The sequence below is a fragment of the Thamnophis elegans genome, chromosome 16 (genome assembly GCF_009769535.1).
Source record: "Thamnophis elegans isolate rThaEle1 chromosome 16, rThaEle1.pri, whole genome shotgun sequence".
Lineage (NCBI taxonomy): Eukaryota > Metazoa > Chordata > Lepidosauria > Squamata > Colubridae > Thamnophis > Thamnophis elegans.
Genome location: NC_045556.1, coordinates 37,179,444 through 37,198,819, shown reverse-complemented (window position 1 = coordinate 37,198,819; position 19,376 = coordinate 37,179,444). Strand labels below are relative to the sequence as shown.

Here is a 19,376-nt window from a genome sequence, read left to right as displayed (position 1 = left end):
TCTTTCCAGATACATAACTCACCTGGGCTTCGTTGCCACAAAGCATGTCCCAGGTGCCGTATTGCTCCTTTGACTGGCGATACATCCGCACAGCGTCGGTGAATGCAGGAGCCTCGACTTTGGACTCTTCTGGAATTCCTGGAAGGAGCGAAGCAGAAACAGGCCATTAAAATTATTTCATTCCCCCCTTTGAGACTCCTAAGAGAAGAATTCTGTGGACTGGGGATCCCAAACGATGAATTCAGAGACAGAGCTGAGAAGATTTTGGTGCAAAGATCACCCTCAAAACAACAAAGTCTACAATACCCATCTCTCCACTGACTCCTGAAGTGGTGGTGGTGGAGGAGGAGGAGGAAGAGAAAGAGGAGGAGAAAGGGGGAGTGTCAGGCCTGCAGCGGTTCCTTTAAGAATCTTTGGCCTGCCACACTCTCATTAATGGGGTGGGGGAATAGCAAGAGGTAGAATGTGTTGTTTTCAAAATAAAAAATTCCTTTCTAGAAGCTCAAGGTTATTCTTTGTCTCCGCACCTTTGCACCTGACCGGAAGAAGCTGGGTGGAGATGCCAGTGGGGAAGAAGAGGATTGGACCATGTGATGGATTTGTGGGTGTGGGGACAAGATCATGAACCTTAAACTGGGTGGAATCCCAGGAAGTTTCAGAATTGGGATTCCATAGCATGATGCCAATATGTCTATTTTATTAAATTGGAACTGTAAGGATAACTCTGCTTTGGACTCTGATTTAATTCTGCATGATATTTGGAACGCTGACAGGGAGGGGAGGAAGAGAAGAAGGGGAAGGAATAAGAGAGGAGGAGGAAGAGGAGGAGGCAGAAAGGGGAGGAAGAGGAAGGAGAAAGAGAAGTAGGAGAAGGAAGAAGAGGAAGAGGAGAAGGAATGAGGAGGAAGAAGAGGAGGAGGTGGAGGAGGAGAAAGAGAAAGAGGAGAAGGAAGAAGGGGGAAGAGGAGGAGGAGGGGAGGAAGAGAAGAAGGGGAGGAGAAGGAGGAGAAGAAAAAAATAGGAGATAAGATTTTCCATCCAAGCTGGGGGAAGAAGAAGCGAGAGAAAGTGACGAAGGAAAAATGCTGGGAGAATCAATCAGAGAGGCGGCCAGCGTTTCTCTGCTTCAAGCTTTGCAAAATTGACTCCCCCGCGGGAAGGAAGGCGGCTTTCCCAACGGCATGACTGGGATTCCTTCTTTGTGATTCAAGGACTGGGGAACTGGAGAGGCAATGGAGAGATGGGTGGGTGGCTACTTTGGCCCAATCTCACCTTTCCCCCCTTTTCTTCCTTCTTTTTCTCCCTCCCTCCCTTCCTTCTCTTATCTTTCTTTTCCTTCCTTTCTTCCCTCTTTTCTTCCTTCCCTCTTTTGCTTTCTTTATACTCTCCCTTCTTCTCTTCCTTTCTTCCCTCTTTTCTTCCTCCCTCTTTCCTTTCTCATTTCTTTCTTTCCTTCGCTTCCTCCCCCTTTTCTTCCTCCTTCCTTCCTCTTTCTTCCCTCCCTCCTTTCTTCCTTCCCTCTTTTCTTCCTCCCTCTCTTCTTTCCCCTTTCTTTCTTTCCTTCCCTTCCTCCTTCCTTCCCCTCCTTTCTTCTCCTCCCTCCTCTTCCTTCCTTTCCTCTTTTCTTCCTCTTTCCTTCCTCCCATCTTTTGCTTTCTTGATATCCTTCCTTCCACTTTCTTTATACCCTTCCTTCCTTCCCTCCTTCCCATCCATCTTCTCTCCCATACTCCTTCCCCCTGGTCGGAATAAAGTGAGCTGTTTTGGGAGTGAAAGGTGGCTGAATCCAGCAAAGGACGTTCAACGCCACAGGAGCAAGAAGCGAAGAATCAGCAGGGAACCCAAAAGAACAAAACCAGAGATACAGTAAAGGCAGCAAGCAGCCGCTTTCAAATGCTGCTATAAAATACCACGCTGACAGCAAGCAAGAAGGCCCAGCCCAGCCAAAGGGAAAAGGGAAGCGTGGGAGAGAGGCTGTGGCTGAGGCAGACCCATAAATCCTCTTGGTTTTTAGCATCTCTGTTAATCACCCAAGCAAGAGACACAGACAGACCCACAAAAGGGAAAAAAATACAAGGAGAATCCCAGATGCTTGGAGCATCAAAACATATCCCCCTCCCCTCTTCCTTGGCTGTGCAGGATGCATAGATCATATCTCCACAGAAAGTGGGGAAGGGGGAGGTAGAGACAACTGCTCTCAATGAGGCTTCCCGAAAGCATGAAGCCAACTCCTGGTCTCGACAAAAAAACCCTTTTTATTAATTTCTTGTGAATTCTGCTCCTTCCCATCCAGCAAAGTCTTTCAAGGGAGGATTTATAGTCACCGATTCTCCCAGAAACTCCTGGAAGGAAAGGAGAAATTTCCTGACCAGGGAAAATCAATGAACCAGCGAGACAGCTTTCCTCCTACACTGGAGGTTTTTAAGAAGAGAGTGGACAGGATGGCATAAGGTTTTCTCCTTGAGCAAGGAGGTTGGACTAGAAGACCTCCGAAGCATCCTTCCAACTCTTGCTATTCTATAATCCCAGATCAATGAATCAGCGGAATGGCTTCCATTCAGGAATTGTGGTTGCTCCATCATTAAAGACTTTTAAAGAAAAGATTGGACAGCCATTTGTCTGGAATGGTATAGGAGTTTCCTGCTTGACTAGAAGACCTCCAAGGTCCCTTCCAACTCTGTTATTCTGTTAAGGTCCAAGAGGTACAATAGATTGTGCAGAATACTTGAGCTAGACCAGAAGATCTCCAAAGTCCCTTCCAACACTGTTATTCTGTTAAGGTCCAAGAGGTACAGTAGATTGTGCAGAATACTTGAGCTAGACTAGAAGACCTCCAAGATCCCTTCCAACTTCTGTTAAGATCCAAGAGGTACAGTAGATTGTCCAGAATACTTGAGCTAGACTAGAAGATCTCCAAAGTCCCTTCCAACTCTGTTATTCTGTTAAGGTCCAAGAGGTACAGTAGATTGTGCAGACTACTTGAGCTAGACTAGAAGATCTCCAAAGTCCCTTTCAACTCTGTTATTCTGTTAAGGTCCAAGAGGTACAGTTGGATTGTCTAGAATGTTTGAGCTAGACTAGAAGACCTCCAAGATCCCTTCCAAGGGTATCATTCTGTTATTCCTTCCATCTTTCCCAGCATCAGGGTCTTTTCCAAGGATTCCTCTCCTTACATTTGGTGGCCCAAATATTTGCACTTCAAGCTTCGCTCTCTGTCCTTCAAAAGAAACAGTCAGGGTTGATTTCCTTTAGGATCAACTGATTGGATCTCCTTGCCGCCTGAAGGGGCTTTCAAGAGTCTTCTCCAACATCAAATTTTACCTCTCCAAAATTCCAGAGGGAGGTGGGGGGGGGGGAGAGAGGAGAACAGGGCAGCTATTGTGAGCTGGATGGACAGGTTCTGTCCAGTCTGCAAATTTCAAGAGGGAGGTTCTGTTTAAGGAGCCAAGGAGGAGAATGATGGATCGCTTTTTATTGGCAGAGCTGTTTTTAGAAGCTTTTCCTCCTGCACAGCGCATTCCAGAAGGGCCCCGGAGTGTGGGAAACCTGCCAAGCAGAGCAGGATGGGTGGAGCTCATCGGATGCAAAATGCCACCCTCTGCCAACGACACAGCTTCACCCAGAACAAGGCCAGGTTCCTAGCCTGCAAAGTGGAGTCCGGGCACCTTGAGGAGATCAACTTATTTTCCAAAGCACCTGAGGGCAGGAGAAGAAGCAATGGATGGAAACTAACCAAGGGGAGAGAAGCCACCTGGAACTAAGGAGACCTTGCCTGACAGCGAGGACAATCCACCAGTGGAACGGCTTCCCTCCAGAAGTTGTGGGTGCTCTTTAAAGAAGAGACCGGACACTTGTAAATTGTAAAAGGTCTCTTCCTTGAGCAGGGGGTTGGACTAGAAGACTTCCAAGGTCCCTTTCATCTCTGTTATTCTGTCAAATGTAAGAATCCCTGATTGATGACATGCGAGAAAAGGAAAACAGGAGAGATGCTAGCTGTAGAGAATGGCAAGGCATCAAATCAGGGGTGGGATTCAGCCGGTTCGGGCAAGGCAGTAGTTCCATGAGCAGTTGGCCCCGCCCACTTGCCCCTGCCCCTTTCCTGTCCTATATTTCTGTTTTTTGAGCTCAGCTGATTTGCGCGGCACAGCCAATCAGCTGTTTTACTCGCTGGCGCTGACATGGAAGGCAAGTTTTTCAAGCTGAAAACGGGCAGCGGTCGAACGCTGCCTCTGCGCGCACACTGTGCGTGTCTTCGCGCTCACCTAATCCGTGGTTAAACCAGTTGCATCCCACCACTGCATCAAATGGGTTGGAGAGTGGAGTTGAGAAACTAAAACTCTCTCTCCACAATCTCAGGTTGACGGTGCAGCAAAGCCATGAGATCAACCTGACAAGCCCAAGGCCACAGTTGGAGCTGACAGATGGAGGAGGCATCTCACGCTAAGCGAATCGCGCCTGGAACAGTTTATAAACAGGATATAGCAGTTATTTATTTTCCCAAGGATGGAGATTCCAGATTTCCTTCTGGAATTACAAAGGTACAATCCAGCCATCAATTCTAATTCTATCAAAGGGAGCCTCTTTTGTGCCAATTCCTATTTTTAGATTTCCTTCTCCAAACAGCCTGGAAATCCATCTCATCAATTTGGGCCTACTGTAGCAATAGCAGTAGCCCTTAAGACTTATATACCGCTTTGCAGGGCTTTCCAGCCCCCTCTAAGCGGTTTACAGAGTCAGCTTTTCTTTCCTTCCTTCCTTTCTTCCTCCCTCCTTCCTCCTTCCTTCCTTCCAACTTAGACTTATATGCTGCTTCACAGTGCTTTACAGCTCTCTCTAAGCGGTTTACAGAGTCAGGCTCCTTCCTTCCTTCCTTCCTTCCTTCCTTCCTTCCTTCCTTCCTTCCTTCCTTCCTTCCTTCTTTCCCACTTAAGACTTATATACCTCTTCATAGTGCTTTTACAGCCCTTTCTAAGCGGTTTACAGAGCCAGCCTCTTGCCCCCAACAATCTGGGTCCTCATTTTACCCACCTCGGAAGGATGGAAGGCTGAGTCAATCTTGAGCCTGGTGAGATTCAACCTTGGCAGAGTTGGCCTGCAATACTGCATTTTAACCACTGCACACCATGGAAGGAAGGAAGGAAGGAAGGGAGGGAGGGAGGGAGGGAGGGAGGGAGGGAAGGAAGAGCTATAGCCCTTAGACTTATATTCCATTTTGCAGTGCTTTTACAGCCCTCTCTAAGCTGTTTACAGAGTCAGCCTCTTGCCCCCAACAATCTGGGTCCTCATTTTACTGACCTCAGAAAGATGAAAGGCTGAGTCAACCTTGAGCCAGTCAGGATCAAACTCCTGGCAGTCGGCAGAATCATCCCGCAATACTGCATTCTAACCACTGCTTTTCCATGGCAAGGAAGGAAGGAGAAAAGAGGGAGAGAAAAAAGAAATGGAGGGAGAGAAAGAAGAAAAGGGGGGGAGAGGAGGAAGGAAGCAATAGCTTCAAAGGGAGAATACCCATCCACAATAGTATCCCATCAAACACACCGTTGTTGCAGTGTCGCACACAATCTTGAAAAATGGCCTTCCACTTCTCCTGCTCCTTGCCAGTCATCACACAAAAGTAATAATGGCGGGCGTAAGGGTGCCAAAGGATGATGGGGAACTGGGTGGGACACTTGATGATGGAAGCGTGGCTCGACTTGGATGGAGAACCTGGAGGGGAAACAACAACGACGACAACAATGACACAGACACTTTTCCAATTTTGTGCAAATACAATTCTAGCTGCAGCTATTACATGAATAAAATCCAATATACATTTTCTTTACTATATGAGTTTGTGGTAGAAATCCCCAACAAGAATAATCCTGGTTTAAAGCCAGTATGTTGTTGTATCATCTTCTCCAACTATATACAAATTTTTGTCCAATTATTATTTTTTACCTATGGATGAGAACGTGATTAAGAAAATATTAGAATGTGCAGAAATGAATAGATTAACATTTGCAATTAAAGAGAAGGAAGAATCTGACTGTTATGGTACATGGGAGTTATTTTATCAATGGTTAGAGAAGAAATATGAAAATTAGAAATGAGAGCAGAGGAGTGAAATAGGGAAATTGCAGTAATAAAATTAAATAAGTCAAAAAAGGGATTGTTATAATAGTGTGGTAAAGGTTCCCCTCACGCATATGTGCTAGTCGTTCCTGACTCTAGGAGGCGGTGCTCATCTCCGTTTCAAAGGCCAAAGACCCAGCACTGTCCGAAGACGTCTCCGTGGTCATGTGGCCAGCATGACTAAACACCGAAGACCTACGGAACACTGTTACCTTCCCACCTATTCTTCTACTTGCATTTTTGTAGTTTCCAGGATGGCCCCACGGGCCAGATTTAAGCACCCTGTGGGCCAGATCAGCTTTGAGTTTGACACCGCTATCCTAAACTAAAAATCAGCCTTATTTGTTAAATGTCACTATCCTGCATCCCAGCTGGGATACACCAAGTAGAACTCACCGGTTAAGTTATTGCCGATCAGTTCCAAATATTGGTCCAGGGAGGTGAGGATCTTGTAGCCAGCACTGTTGATGAGAATTCGAGGCTGTAGACCTCTTTCATAGGCCTAGAGAGGGGAACATATAAGCATATGATGAAATTAAAAGAGGCTTTCTCCTGGGGAGGGAAGCTATGGCAAATCTAGACAGCATCCTAAAAAGCAGAGACACGACCCTGTCAACACAAGGGTGGATAGTTAAGGTGATGGTTGTCCCAGTTGCAAAGGATGGCTGTGAAAGTTGGACCATAAGGAAGGCTGAGCACCAAAGAATGGAGGCCTTTGAACTCTGGTGCTGGAGAAGACTCCTGCATTGAGTCCCTTGGACTGCAAGGCCATCCAACCGGTCAGTCCTAGAGGAGATCAACCCTGACTGCTCTTTAGAAGGCCAGATCCTGAAGAGGAAACTCAAAGACTTTGGCCACCTAATGAGAAGGAAGAAAGACTCCCTGGAGAAGAACCTAATGCTGCGAACGATGGAGGGCAAGAGAAGAAGGGGACAGCAGAGAATGAGGTGGCTGGATGGAGTCCCCAAGCAATAGGTGTGAGTTCAAATGGACTCCAGAGGATGGCAGAGGACAGGAAGGCCTGGAGGAATGTTGTCCATGGGGTCGCAATGGATCGGACATAACTTCGCAACTAACAACAACAAAACATATAATTTTCATGCGGTCAACATTCCTGCCACTAATGGCCTCCCCACCAAAGCTATCATACTAATGATCTCCCCTACAGCTAACATACTTTGCGGAACTTCGTCTAGATGTTCAAAGCAATTATGTCCAAAACCACCTACTAATTTCCCGGCTGTTGGAAAATTCCTTTGCAAGTCTTCGTTTTCAGCGCCTTTGGCAAATTTACAATATTTCCTACTGGTATTATGGATCTCTTCAGTTTATCATAGCTTCCCTAGCGGCCCCGCACTTCCTCAGAGGCATAATAGTAATTTAAAAAATGAGTATTTCTCCTGAGGCCACAGCAGAATCTCACCAGTTTGTTCTCGTACAGCACCAGACCGTAATTCAGGGGTACGACGCTGAAACGGTTCCTCCATTTTTTGTTCTCTTCTATGTATTGGAAGAGGTTGCCCGAGAAGATGATCCGGTCTTCCAGAGGTACCTGGGGATACACAGGGAAGGAGAAACACCGTGAGCTGGAGAAGACATTCCCTTGGACACTTTTGAATGACTTTGGGCGACCTTGGCACACTCAGAGCTGAGGTGGCGCAGTAGTTAAATGCAGCACTGCAGGCTACTTCAGCTGACTGCAGTTCTGCAGTTCAGCTGTTCAAATCTCACCGGCTCAAGGTTGACTCAGCCTTCCATCCTTCCGAGGTGGGTGAAATGAGGACCCAGACTGTGGGGGCGATATGCTGACTCTATAAAACGCTTAGAGAGGGCTGAAAGCCCTATGAAGCGGTATATAAGTCTAACTGCTATTGCTATTGCTACTACAAGCATTGCTTTGATTCTTTAAAAAAAAATTAAATTTATTTATTTTTACAAACATATCAATGCATAAACAGCATGGCCCCTAAATGTCATACAGCCTAATACCAAAACAATCCTAATAGCATTAGTCGTAGCCAGTGGTGGAATTCAAATAATTTAACAACCAGTTCTCTGCCCTAATGATTTCTTCCAACAACTGGTTCACCAAACTCCTCAGAAGGTTAACAACCAGTTCTCCTGAAATGGTGCGAACTGATCATGAGTTATTACTTTCAACCAACTTGTATATTTCTAATAGTAATACGTGTTTATCTAAAGTTGTAACCTGTCATTATTCCATGCTTTCCCTTATTATTGCTCTTGTTTCATTACATAAAAATGTATACACTAATGTTCCCCTTTTTTTCTTGTTTCTCTCTCTTATTTTAGCTTTTAATCATGTTATCCTTTGTTAAAACAAACGTTTTCTTTCTATCCTACCTAACTTCTAATAATGTCACCTACCTACAAGAGCGAGAGAGCGAGAGAGAGAGAGAGAGGGAGGAGAGGAAGAGGAGGAGGAGGAGGAAGAAGAAGAGAAAATCTTAACACCACCAAAGTGTAAAATTATCTATCCATCATCTCTTGCCCGCTTCAGTACTTTAATTGCTATGCTTTTTTTCTTTTTGACTTGTCTCCCATATTTCTCTCTAGCATATTTATTTATTTATTTATATTTATTTATATTTATTTATATTTATTTATATTTATTTATATTTATTTTTATTTATTTATATTTATTTTTATTTATTTATATTTATTTTTATTTATATTTATTTATATTTATTTATATTTATATTTATTTATATTTATTTATATTTATTTATATTTATATTTATTTATATTTATTTATTTATTTATTTATTTATTTATTTGACTTCTATACCGCTTAATAGGGCTTTCAGCCCTCTCTAAGCGGTTTACAATTTTTTTTTAGCAAATTGAGTTAGCAACTTGCCCCCACAGTCTGGGTCCTCATTTCACCCACCTCGGAAGGATGGAAGGCTGAGTCGACCTTGAGCCGGTGAGATTTGAACCGCTGAACTGCAGATAGCAGTCAGCTGAAGTGGCCTGCAGTACTGCACCCTAACCACTGCGCCACCTCGGCTCATCTCTTTCTCGGTTTATCTCTTTCTACGTCTCCTTGGCTGTTCAATCTGAGTATTTCTGAATCCTTGATTCTTAACACTCAAGTTTAGCAACTGTTCGAAGTTACCACAGTGCTGGAAAAAGTAATTTACGGCTGGTTGCCATGTTTAAGAGAGCTGCAGCATCCCTGTGGCCACTTGACTGTGATTAGGACACTTGGCAACCGTTTCACATTTACAACGGTCGCGTCATCCTGAGGTTATGTTTGCCAGCTTCCCAGCTGGCTCCTGACAAGCAACATCAGCAGGGAATAGAATAACTTCATCATCACTTTGAATGTTGGCATGCATTAAAAATGAAATTTCGTTGCATGCAGCTCTCAAAAGCATCACATAACATGAAGAAGAAGATAGAAGTCAGATAGAAGTCAGCAAGGAAAGTCACAATTTACTTGATGTCTCACTGAGCGACTGCATTGCTTAGCGGCAAATCTTCTAGTCCCTATTGTGGCCATACGTCGAGGAGAATCTGTATAGACACACATAATCCTTTTCTTTTTTTTTAAAAAAAGTTGCCTTTTTGATGCCCTTTGTAATGTTCCACATTTATTTTGGGTTTGGTTTATTTTAAACGAATCTATTTCGAGGTATCAACCTTTGCCTAGGGGCGTAACATGCTGTTTTTAAACGCCTTCCTATTGATACCACCAAAGAAATCCAGACTGTGACTTCCACGACTTAAAAAGGCAATTTAAACATTGAAGCCACCAACGGGGAAGAAATGTAACTAACAAAAGCCAAAAGTAAGGAAGTTGTGTTGAGAAAGGGGGGAGGGTGAGGGGGATGGAGCCAAAATCCGAATGATCAGCAAATATTGGGACAGCTCAAAGTTCTCAAAAATGGTCAAGTGTGCTCAAAAATATCATTGTCCAGTTTGGGGGGGGGGAAGTGGGAGAATCTCAAATGTTTGCGGAGTTTCATCAGTCCTGGGACAGCTTAATAAGCAGATTAGAAATAAATGAACAACAACCAGAGCCCTCAAAATATACTGCTTTTACAGCCCTCTCTAAGCGGTTTACAGAGTCAGCCTCTTGCCCCCAACAACCTGGGTCCTCATTTTATGGACCTCGGAAGGACGGAAGGCTGAGTCAGCCATGAGCCTGGTGAGATTCTAACTTGGCAGAGTTAGCCTGCAATACTGTATTCTAACCACTGCACATTATGAATGGATGGATGGATGGATGGATGGAAGGAAGGAAAGAAGAATAGCAATAGCACTTAGACTTATATCCCGCTTCACAGTGCTTTCCAGCCCTCTCTAAGCAGTTTACAGAGTCAGCCTCTTGTCCCCAACAATCTGGGTCCTCATTTTACCCACCTTGGAAGGACAGAAGGTTGATTCAACCTTGAGCTGGTCAGGATTGAACTCCTGACTGTAGGCAGAATTAGCCTGCAGTACTGCATTCTAACTACTGGGAGGGAAAGAAGGAAGGAACCCTTAGACATATATTACTTCACAGTGCTTTACACCCTCTCAAAGCGGTTTACAGAGTCAGCCTATTGCCCTCCAACAATCTGGGTCCTCAACCTTGAGCCTGGTGAGATTCAAACTGCCAAACTGCAGGCAGCCGGCAATCAGCAGAAGTAGCCTGCAGTACCGCATTCTAACCACTGTGCCACCGCGGCTAAATCAGTGGAACGGGAAGGGAAGGGGCCATACAAGTGGCGGCCCAGTTCTGAATAGACCAAGGCCCAGTAGTGACTTTGGGACCGCGATTGAAAACCTCTATTTTGGAGCGATGTTTTGTTTGGCCTGTCTTCCCCCGAGGGGCTGGTTGTCCGGATACAATGGGGCTAGAAAACGGAGCATCCCTCCTGATTAAAAACTCGGGGCAGACGGAATCCCGCACACCCGTCTGCATCTGGGCGTCTCCTGGTCCATGGCAGACAGGCTGAGTTGCAATTAAGCACTTAGCCTGTTTACATTTGCAAGAAAGAGCAAAGATCAGCTGGGGAGAATAATCACCGCCTCTGTTATTTTTTCCTTCCTTTTTAATTTTTTTTTGGGAGAGAAAGGGGGGCGGCGGGAAACGAACCGGCCGACAATACAAACAACGGAACAGCCAAGTCTGCTTGGCCGGCTCTAATTTCAATCGGACCCAGGCGCGCGCAAGACAGCCTCCTGTTCCCCTGGCTGAAGGAGCCAGCCTTACTTACGCCTAGAATGCCTTGAACCCGGTTCCCTTGATCGTGAGAAAAAGTGGAAGGGGTGGCCAATGTAAGAACCAGTTTGGTTTAGGGGTTAAGGCACCAGGCTAGAAACCAGGAGACGGCGAGTTCTAGTCTCACCTTAGCCATGAAAAAACCCACTGGGTGATTTTGGGTTAATCCCCAGGAGACAGTGAGTTCTAGTGCTACCTCAGGTATGAAAGCCATCTGGCTGACTTTGGGCCAATTCCCTCGAGACGGTGATTTCTAATACCACCCCAGACACAGAAGTAGGTTGGCTGACTCCAGTCATCAGGAGACAGTGAGTTCTAGTCCCGCCTTAGCCATGAAAACCCGCTGGATGACTTTGGGCCAATCGTCAGGAGGTACAGTGAGTTTTAGTCCTCTTCTTAGCCATGTAAGCTCACGGGTGACTTTGGAGGAATCACCAGGAGATGGTGAATTCTAGCACCACCTCAGGTATGAAAATAGGTTGGGAAACATTGGGCCAATCACCAGGAGACAGCGAATTCCTTAGCCATGAAAGCTCACTGGTAACTTTGGGTCAATGCCCAGGAGACGGTGAGTTCTAGCACCACCTCAGACATGAAAGTAAGTTGAGTGACTTTGGACCAATCACCAAGAGAAGATGAGTCCTAGTCCCGCCTTAGCCATGAAAGACAGCTGGGTGACTTCAGGCCAGTCCCTCTCTCTCAGCCAGTCCGCCTCACAGGGTTGTTGTCACGGGGGAAAATACGAGAAGGAGAAATGTGCTTTGGGTATGTCCACCATTTCAAATTATTTGTACAAATAATAAAGGTAGGATGCAAATAAACAAAAGGGGGAAATGAAATCTCAGGAAACCATTTCTGTTTTCTTGCGGAAAAACTTGTTCCCAGAGGCTCAGCCGGAGCGGAGCTAAACCTCAAGGTGTCACCTCATTTACACCCCATCTCGCAATCAGCTCTAAAACAGAATTATTTTCACTCGTTTGCTGGGCTACCCCCAGGGATCGGCTGTTGGGGGGTTCGCAGGGGTTCAGGAGAACCTCCAGCTAAGATTCAGTTCAGAGAACTCCCAAAACCCACTCCTGGCTGGCCACGCCCACCCTGCCCCTCCCAGGAGTCCCCACGTGGCCCGTTTTGGATGCAGGGAAGTGCAGGGCCTACGTGGAGGCTCAGGGAAGGCAAAAAAACAGGACTACTGGGAATTCGGGAAGGGCGGAAATGGGATGTTTCTGGCCTCCGGAGCCTGGGGAGGCCGTTTTCACCCTCCCGGAGGCTCTATTTGAGCCTCCAGAGCCCAGGGAGGGCAAAAACTAGGCCACGCCCACCATGGCCACGCCTACCCAGCAACCCGGCAAATAACCCTTGTTAACATTTTTGAAGCCCACCCCTGGTTCTCCTAATACTGAACTGCGAGCCAACCAAAGGAGCAAAGTTTATCCGAAGTGCTGAACTATTCTAAAACACAGGTCAACTCTACCCAAACTCGACAAGGTTGTGTGAACGCTGCTGTTTTCAGCAACCCTGGTTAAGCCCTTCTTTCCCCCTTGCGTGTCTCTTCCACCCCTCCCTCTGATTTGCCTCCTGGCGACACACGTTCCTCCCCTCTGTGCCGTTGCCCGCCCTGTGCTATCTCGCAGAAGACCCTAAGGATAATGTCTCTGATCGTTATCGGAAAGGCAAGGTCGCCTCCCTCTCCTACGATAAAACTTGGGATGCCTCCAAATCCTTCCTTCTCTGCCCAAGGACGTCCCTGAAGAATCTTCATGAAGAAGAAGAACTAGATTTTTTTGGAGGGGGGAGCAGCTTTAGAGCCTATTTCTCAACAGGTTGCTCGAGGTTGTGTCACGTCTGATGTCAGTCCTGGAAGACATTTTGGGTGTTGCATCATCAGGCCTGCCACATTTAGTGGTGCGGGAAACCCGGAGGGGGGATTGTATGGAGCTGGGGAGTCATATAGTCAAAATCAGGGGTCCTTTCGGACCTCAGGGACCATTAAATTCATAATTTTAAATCCCGCGGACCACCAATAGGATCTGCCTAAGGACAGGCTGGGTGGGCGTGGCCAGATGGTCATGTGTCTGAGTGGGTGTGGCCAACTCGATGTTACTCACATCAAGGGGCGCCTCAACAACCTCTGCTTGCCTCTCCCAACCCGTCCTCGCCTGCCCGCCCGGGCTCCTTAGAGCCCCAACAGGAAGCAATTGCTGGAGCTAAGCAGCCACCAGGAGAAAGAGTTGGCAAAACAGCTCAGTTCAAATTGGACCTGACTGAGAAGGAGGCTCAGCAGAAGCACCTCACTGAGGACTAGGAGCATAGGTTTTCCAAGCAGAGGGAAGACCTGAGGGAGTGCAAGGCCAGGTGCCGGCGCCTGGAGGCTCAGTGGGCTGAGATGGTCAGCCAGTTCCAGGCCATGATGCTGTCCCACTGGAACGAGGCCCTCCGGCTCTTCGCCACCAGCGGCTCTTCCCTCCAGCCTTCGCCCCAAGCCCCCCACCAGGAGGCCGAAGCAGACCCCAAGTCGGGATTTCTGCCCCCCTCCGACCCCCACAAAAAGACCCCAAAGGGGGAGACTCTCTGCAGCCACAAAAGCGTTCATTGCACCTATCCGCCCCAGGAGCCGTAGTTTGAGGACCCCGGATTTAGTGCCATATAAAAAATGCAAATAATTTTTCTCACGCACCACCAGTTGGTGACTGCTGGTCAAAATAATATTCCTTTCTCCGAGAGCCAAGGCCACTCCGCCCTGCACCCTGGAAGGGTGTGACTGGGAGGCATCTCCAGTTGGGACAGTGCATTGATTGTGACGGACATGTGGGTGCTGGGCAGGGACTCGAACTTTCATTTGGGTGGGGAAAACCTAGAAGCTTTCAGATTCGGGTTTTCCCAGATGTGCCAATAGGACATCTCTAATAAAATGGAATTTTTGAGGAACCTCAACCCGTGGAGACTTGCTTGCAAGCCTGAAAACTGACTTACCTTGCGATGCAACAGCTGGGCTTGTGGAGCTGTTCCCCCTTCAATCTCAAAGCGGACGCTGTTAAACAGGGCGAGGCCATATTGCTCCTGGTAGAACTGGCTAAACTCCGTGAGGATCTTGTCTGTCTTCCCTGCAAAGAGAGAAGGAAAATGTACATGAGAAGGGACAGAAGTTGGAGGTCAATGTGTAAGTCACACACACACGCATCTAGTCAGCCTTGTCTGGAGTTGGAAGCCAAGCAAGCTCAGATTTGACCAGTAACTAAGATCTTCAATCAATCAATTGGAATAGAGCTGGAAAGCAGACATTCTGCTTGTTAACAGAATGCAGAAGGCAGACACTGTCGCTCACTCAGCTTTGTGCGATATTGCACAACCCGGTGGAAGGTTTCCTCTTAAGCAGGGCTACCTGGGCAACAATGCAAGCTTGAAGGGGGGGGGAACAGACTCCCTGGGGCCTACCCCTCACTTCCCTATTCCCTAGTGGGAATTCCCCCCTTCTTTACTGATTTAAAAGGGAGTACCAGACAGGGAAAAGGAGTCAGCGTTTTCCTTACTAATTAGATGATTGAAATATTGCTTTTGTAATCTCCCTATCTGAGGAAAAGGGAATGTTGCAGAAATCCCAGGTGGAATGGAGTGGTTTTTGCACTTAGGCAAAAAGGGGCAAGTATACTGATAGAAGATTTGTAGCTCAGCGTTGAGCTGTAAGGTCCTCGGTGCTCTCTGAGCTTGGTGGTTTTCTTGCAGGCGTTTCATTACCCCACTAGGTAATGTTATCAGTGCTAGAAAGGGGTTGGGATTTGTAGAGAAGAGGAGGACGATGACTGTGCGGGGTCCTTGGTGCTCTACTGGCTGTTTTCTTGCAGACATTTCATTATCCCACTAGGTAATATCATCAGTGCTACAAGGGGATGGGGTTTGTGGAGAGGAGGAGGAGGAGGAGGAGGAGGAGGAGGAGGAGGAGGAGGAAGGAGGAGGAGGAGGAGGAGGAGGAGGAGGAGGAGGAGGAGGAGGAGGAGGAGGAGGAGGAAGACTGTGGGATCCTGGGTGCTCTATTGGCTGTCTTCTTGCAGACATTTCACGACCCAACTAGCTAACGTCATCAGTGCTGGCTTTGCTCTTTCTCCCTTCTAGCGATGATTATGTTACCTAGTTTGGTAATGAAACATTTGCACGGAAAACACCAAACTCAGAGAGCACCAGAACCCTGCAGTCCTCCTCCCCCCCTCACTCTCCACTCCACTCCGTGCCTTCCAGCACTGATAATGTCACCTAGTTTGGTAATGAAACGTCTGCATGGAAACCACCAAGTTCAGAGAACATCAACTCCCCACAGTCCTCCTCCTCCTCAGTTTTGAGTTCGGAATGCGGCCTTCGCTCTTTCTCATGGAGGGGGGCGGTTAGTGGTCACGGAAGGAGCTGGAATCTCTGCGAGCACAACTTCATGTCTGCGTGCGCCAGTGTTGCTTGCGCGATGTTTCTTCTCTAAATATTCTGAACTATGACTAAACCCCCCACTCCCTTCTACTACTGATGATGTTACCTAGTTGGGTCACCAAACGTCTGGAAGCCCACAGAGCATCAAGGGACCCCCAGGTTAACCCTGAGCTACAAATATTCTCTTCCCTTGGGATGTAGCTTTCCTTTCCCCCCCGTTTCTTCAGCAATGAGACGTTGGAAAGAGCCGAAGTGGCGCAGTGGTTAAATGCAGCACTGCAGGCTACTTCAACTGACTGCAGTTCTGCAGTTCGGCTGTTCAAATCTCACCGGCTCAGGGTTGACTCAGCCTTCCATCCTTCCGAGGTGGGTGAAATGAGGACCCGGATTGTTGTTGGGGGCGATATGCTGACTCTGTAAACCGCTTAGAGAGGGCTGAAGGCCCTATGAAGCGGTATATAAGTCTAACTTATAACTATAAGTAAGAAGGGAAGGGGGCAGGAAAGCTTACGCAGCCCCTTCCTCCAATCCAAAGGAGAAGCCCACCTCAAGATCCGATGCAAATCAAGCTGCAAACGACGCCACTCTTTCTCCCCTGTTCTATCCCCAGGTAGGCCTCCAGACGCCTTTCAACACCTGGGAACTTGGCTAGCAGGTTTGTCAAAGAGGGGAGGTCACCAATTGAAGGAGAAAAACAGGCACCATTTATTTTCCTTCCTGTTTTCTTTTTTCTTTCTCTGCTGCCTTCCTTCCCTTCCTTATCTCCTTTGCCCCCTCTTTCCCTCTTTTTTCTTTCTTTCTTCATTTCTTTTTCTTTCCTTCCTTCCTTTCTCTCCTGCTTTCCTTCAGTATCTCCTTTCCCTTTCCTTCCTTCGTTTCTCCTGCTTTCTTTTTTTCCTTATCTCCTTTCACTTCCCTTTCTTTCTTTCTTTCTTTCCTTTCTTTCTTTCTTTTTTCTTTCTTTCTTTCTCTTTCCTTCCTGTCTTTCTCTCTTGCTTTCCTTCCTTTTCTCCTTTCCCTTTCTTTCTTTTTTCTTTCTCTTTCCTTCCTGTCTTTCTTTCTCTCCTGCTTTCCTTCCTTATCTCCTTTCCCTTTCTTTCTTTCTTTCTTTCTTTCTTTCTTTCTTTCTTTCTTTCTCTCTCTCTCTTTCTTTCTCTTTCCTTGCTTCCTTCCTCTTTCTTTATTTCTTTCTTTTCTTCCTTCCTTCCCTTCATCTGTCTCTCTCTCTCTCTGTCTGTCTTTCTCTCTCTCCTTTCTTTCTCTCTTCCCTCCCTCCCTCTCCCTCTCAAAAAAACCCAGTCATGTGAAAATGAATGGACACTCTTTAAATAGATATGGAGACATTACCATGCCATCAGCTGATCTGGTAGAAAACAGCAAGACATGAAGGGGAAAAAAATGCTATCTATGGTAACTGACTGGTGGTTATAGATTAGAAGCCAGATTGAAACAAAGTGGAGGAAAAACTCATTTTCCCCCAATCTCTATTAACCAGCCCTCAAAGGTTCCCCAAACAATATGCCATTTCCAAGAACTGTTCATCAGACAAAAAAAAAATCCTCTTCCTCAAAACAAAACACGACTTATGTTTAAACTACGCTGGCATTTCCCCCCCAAGTCCCTCACCCAGGACTGGCAGGAGTGTGGAAAGGTTTCGTTTTTCTTTGAAGAATTAGCACCTCGCTGTGGGCCAAAGCTATAATCCTTCTTCTCAAAGGTTTCCAGCTAAACCAGATCAATGATTTTGCAATGTAGAAGAGACCGAGAGCCAATTTTTCATAAGACGTATGAGAAGAGCAAAGGAGCCACTGGGTGGTTGATCTTCCCTCTTCCAGTTTCGAGAAGGATCTTCTTGGGCAAGGGAGATCTTTAAAACAGGTCCAGAAACGGCTTAATTTCTGGATCTCCATAAATAAAATAGAGGTCATTTCTGGATCTCCATAAATGAAATTGGTGAGGGAGGGAAGGAAGGAAGGAAGGAAGGAAGGAAGGAAGGAAGGAAAGAAGGAAGGAAGGAAAGGAAAAAGGGCAACAAATTCTATAATTTTGAGATACTGCTGAACAAGGAAGGAAGGAAGGAAGGAAGGAAGGACAAAGTCTAACATTCTATAATTTTGAGGTGCCTTTGAACAAAGAATGTAAGCATGTATGAATGAATGAATGAATGATGGAGGGAGGGAGGGAGGGAGGGAGGAAGGAAGGAAGGACAAAGTCTAACATACTATAATTTTGAGGTGGCCTTGAAAGAGTGAATGAGTGAGTGAGTAGGGAGGAAGGGAGGGAGGAAGGAAGGAGGGAGGGGCATTCTGTACACATTTCCACCTGCTTAGAAAAACAGTCCCACTTACATGCCTTACTATCCATTATTCTTATTTCTTATTTCAAGTCCGTCTGTCAGCCTCTGCTTTGCTGTTGCTTCAGACATCAGGAGAGGCCGCTTGAAGCGGGGGCCGAACGAAGGCCCCGAGAAAGAGTTCAGCCGGAGGACTTGGAACAGAGGTACTCTAGGCAAAGATTCGGGGAGGGTGAAGAGGCCGAGGGGGAATGGGAGCAAGCTAACCCAGAGACAGCTTCACACCCCCCCCAGCCAGGGGGGCTGCCAGAGCAGGGGTTCCCCCCCAAGAAGACGCAGAATGGCTAAAGTCCCTCCCTTAACTGTAAGGTATGACGGAAATCCCAAGAAGCTGGGGCTCTTCATTATGCAAGTTTATAACTTTATGGTGCTGACACCGTCTTCTTCAACAAGACAGGAAGTAATTAACACTTCAAATGATCTGGCAATTTGTCATACTCACCTGACGCTACAATTCTCTCCACCCAGCGAGGGGGAGAAACCAAGACAAGGTCAAGTGGACACACGGAAGGGGCATTTTCTTGAAGGCCACTCTCCAAAGCAGCGGGTGGGACTACAAGTCCCAGATTTCTCCAGCCGAACGGCTGAGGAATTCTGGGAGTTGAGGTCCAGACCTCCTCAAGCTGCCAAGGTTGAAACTAAAGCAGGGGTCAACAACCCGTGGCTCCGGAGCTGCATGTGGCTCTTTCATCCCTCTGCGGCGGCTCCCGGTCGCTAAAAACATGCGTCACAATCGCCAATGTGTAATACCTGCCGGCATGCGATTTATTGAGCTTTTCGACCCCAATCATGGATAAATCCAAGAAAAGGAAAATTTTAGAAGAAAAGAGAATGTTTAATTCAACTAGATATGCTAGTTTTGTGGCTGCTCAGGAAATAGAGAGGCGGGAGCCTCTCTTGGTGTCGAGAGGATCAAGGGACATGTGCAAATTTTTGATCTGCAGGAGAAAGAAAAAAACAAACAAACCAGGCACCAGATCCGAAAATAAAATCTACCTTTTGAACTTGTACGTTAATTTTTTCCCCTCTCTGCTAGGAAAGCGGTTGAGTGTCACTCCCCCAAGAGGTAGTTAAAATCTCTCAATTTGAGTCAATGATTAGCCAGGTTCTAATCGGACGTCAATTATCTCTGGTTGAGTGGGAACTAGGAAGCAAGAATTCGCCAGAGACACTGGCCATTCTGCAAACCGCCCGTCTCCTCCTTAAGGCACGCACAAACACGCTAAGCAAAGACCATTATCTCCACCCAAACCCTTCAGTTTATACACT

General features: G+C 46.7%; 1 protein-coding gene across 1 annotated transcript in view; it reads right to left on the bottom strand.

Moving 5' to 3' along the window:
* NIBAN2 (niban apoptosis regulator 2) overlaps positions 1-19,376 on the bottom strand; it is a 58,896-nt gene that overhangs the window by 18,328 nt on the left and 21,192 nt on the right. Inside the window, exons 2-6 of the mRNA XM_032232767.1 lie at positions 14,315-14,445; positions 7,535-7,663; positions 6,508-6,613; positions 5,539-5,706; positions 23-138 (exon numbers count right to left, since the gene is read on the bottom strand). Coding sequence (XP_032088658.1) covers positions 23-138; positions 5,539-5,706; positions 6,508-6,613; positions 7,535-7,663; positions 14,315-14,445 — 650 coding nt within the window. The remainder of the gene's footprint in view (positions 1-22; positions 139-5,538; positions 5,707-6,507; positions 6,614-7,534; positions 7,664-14,314; positions 14,446-19,376) is intronic.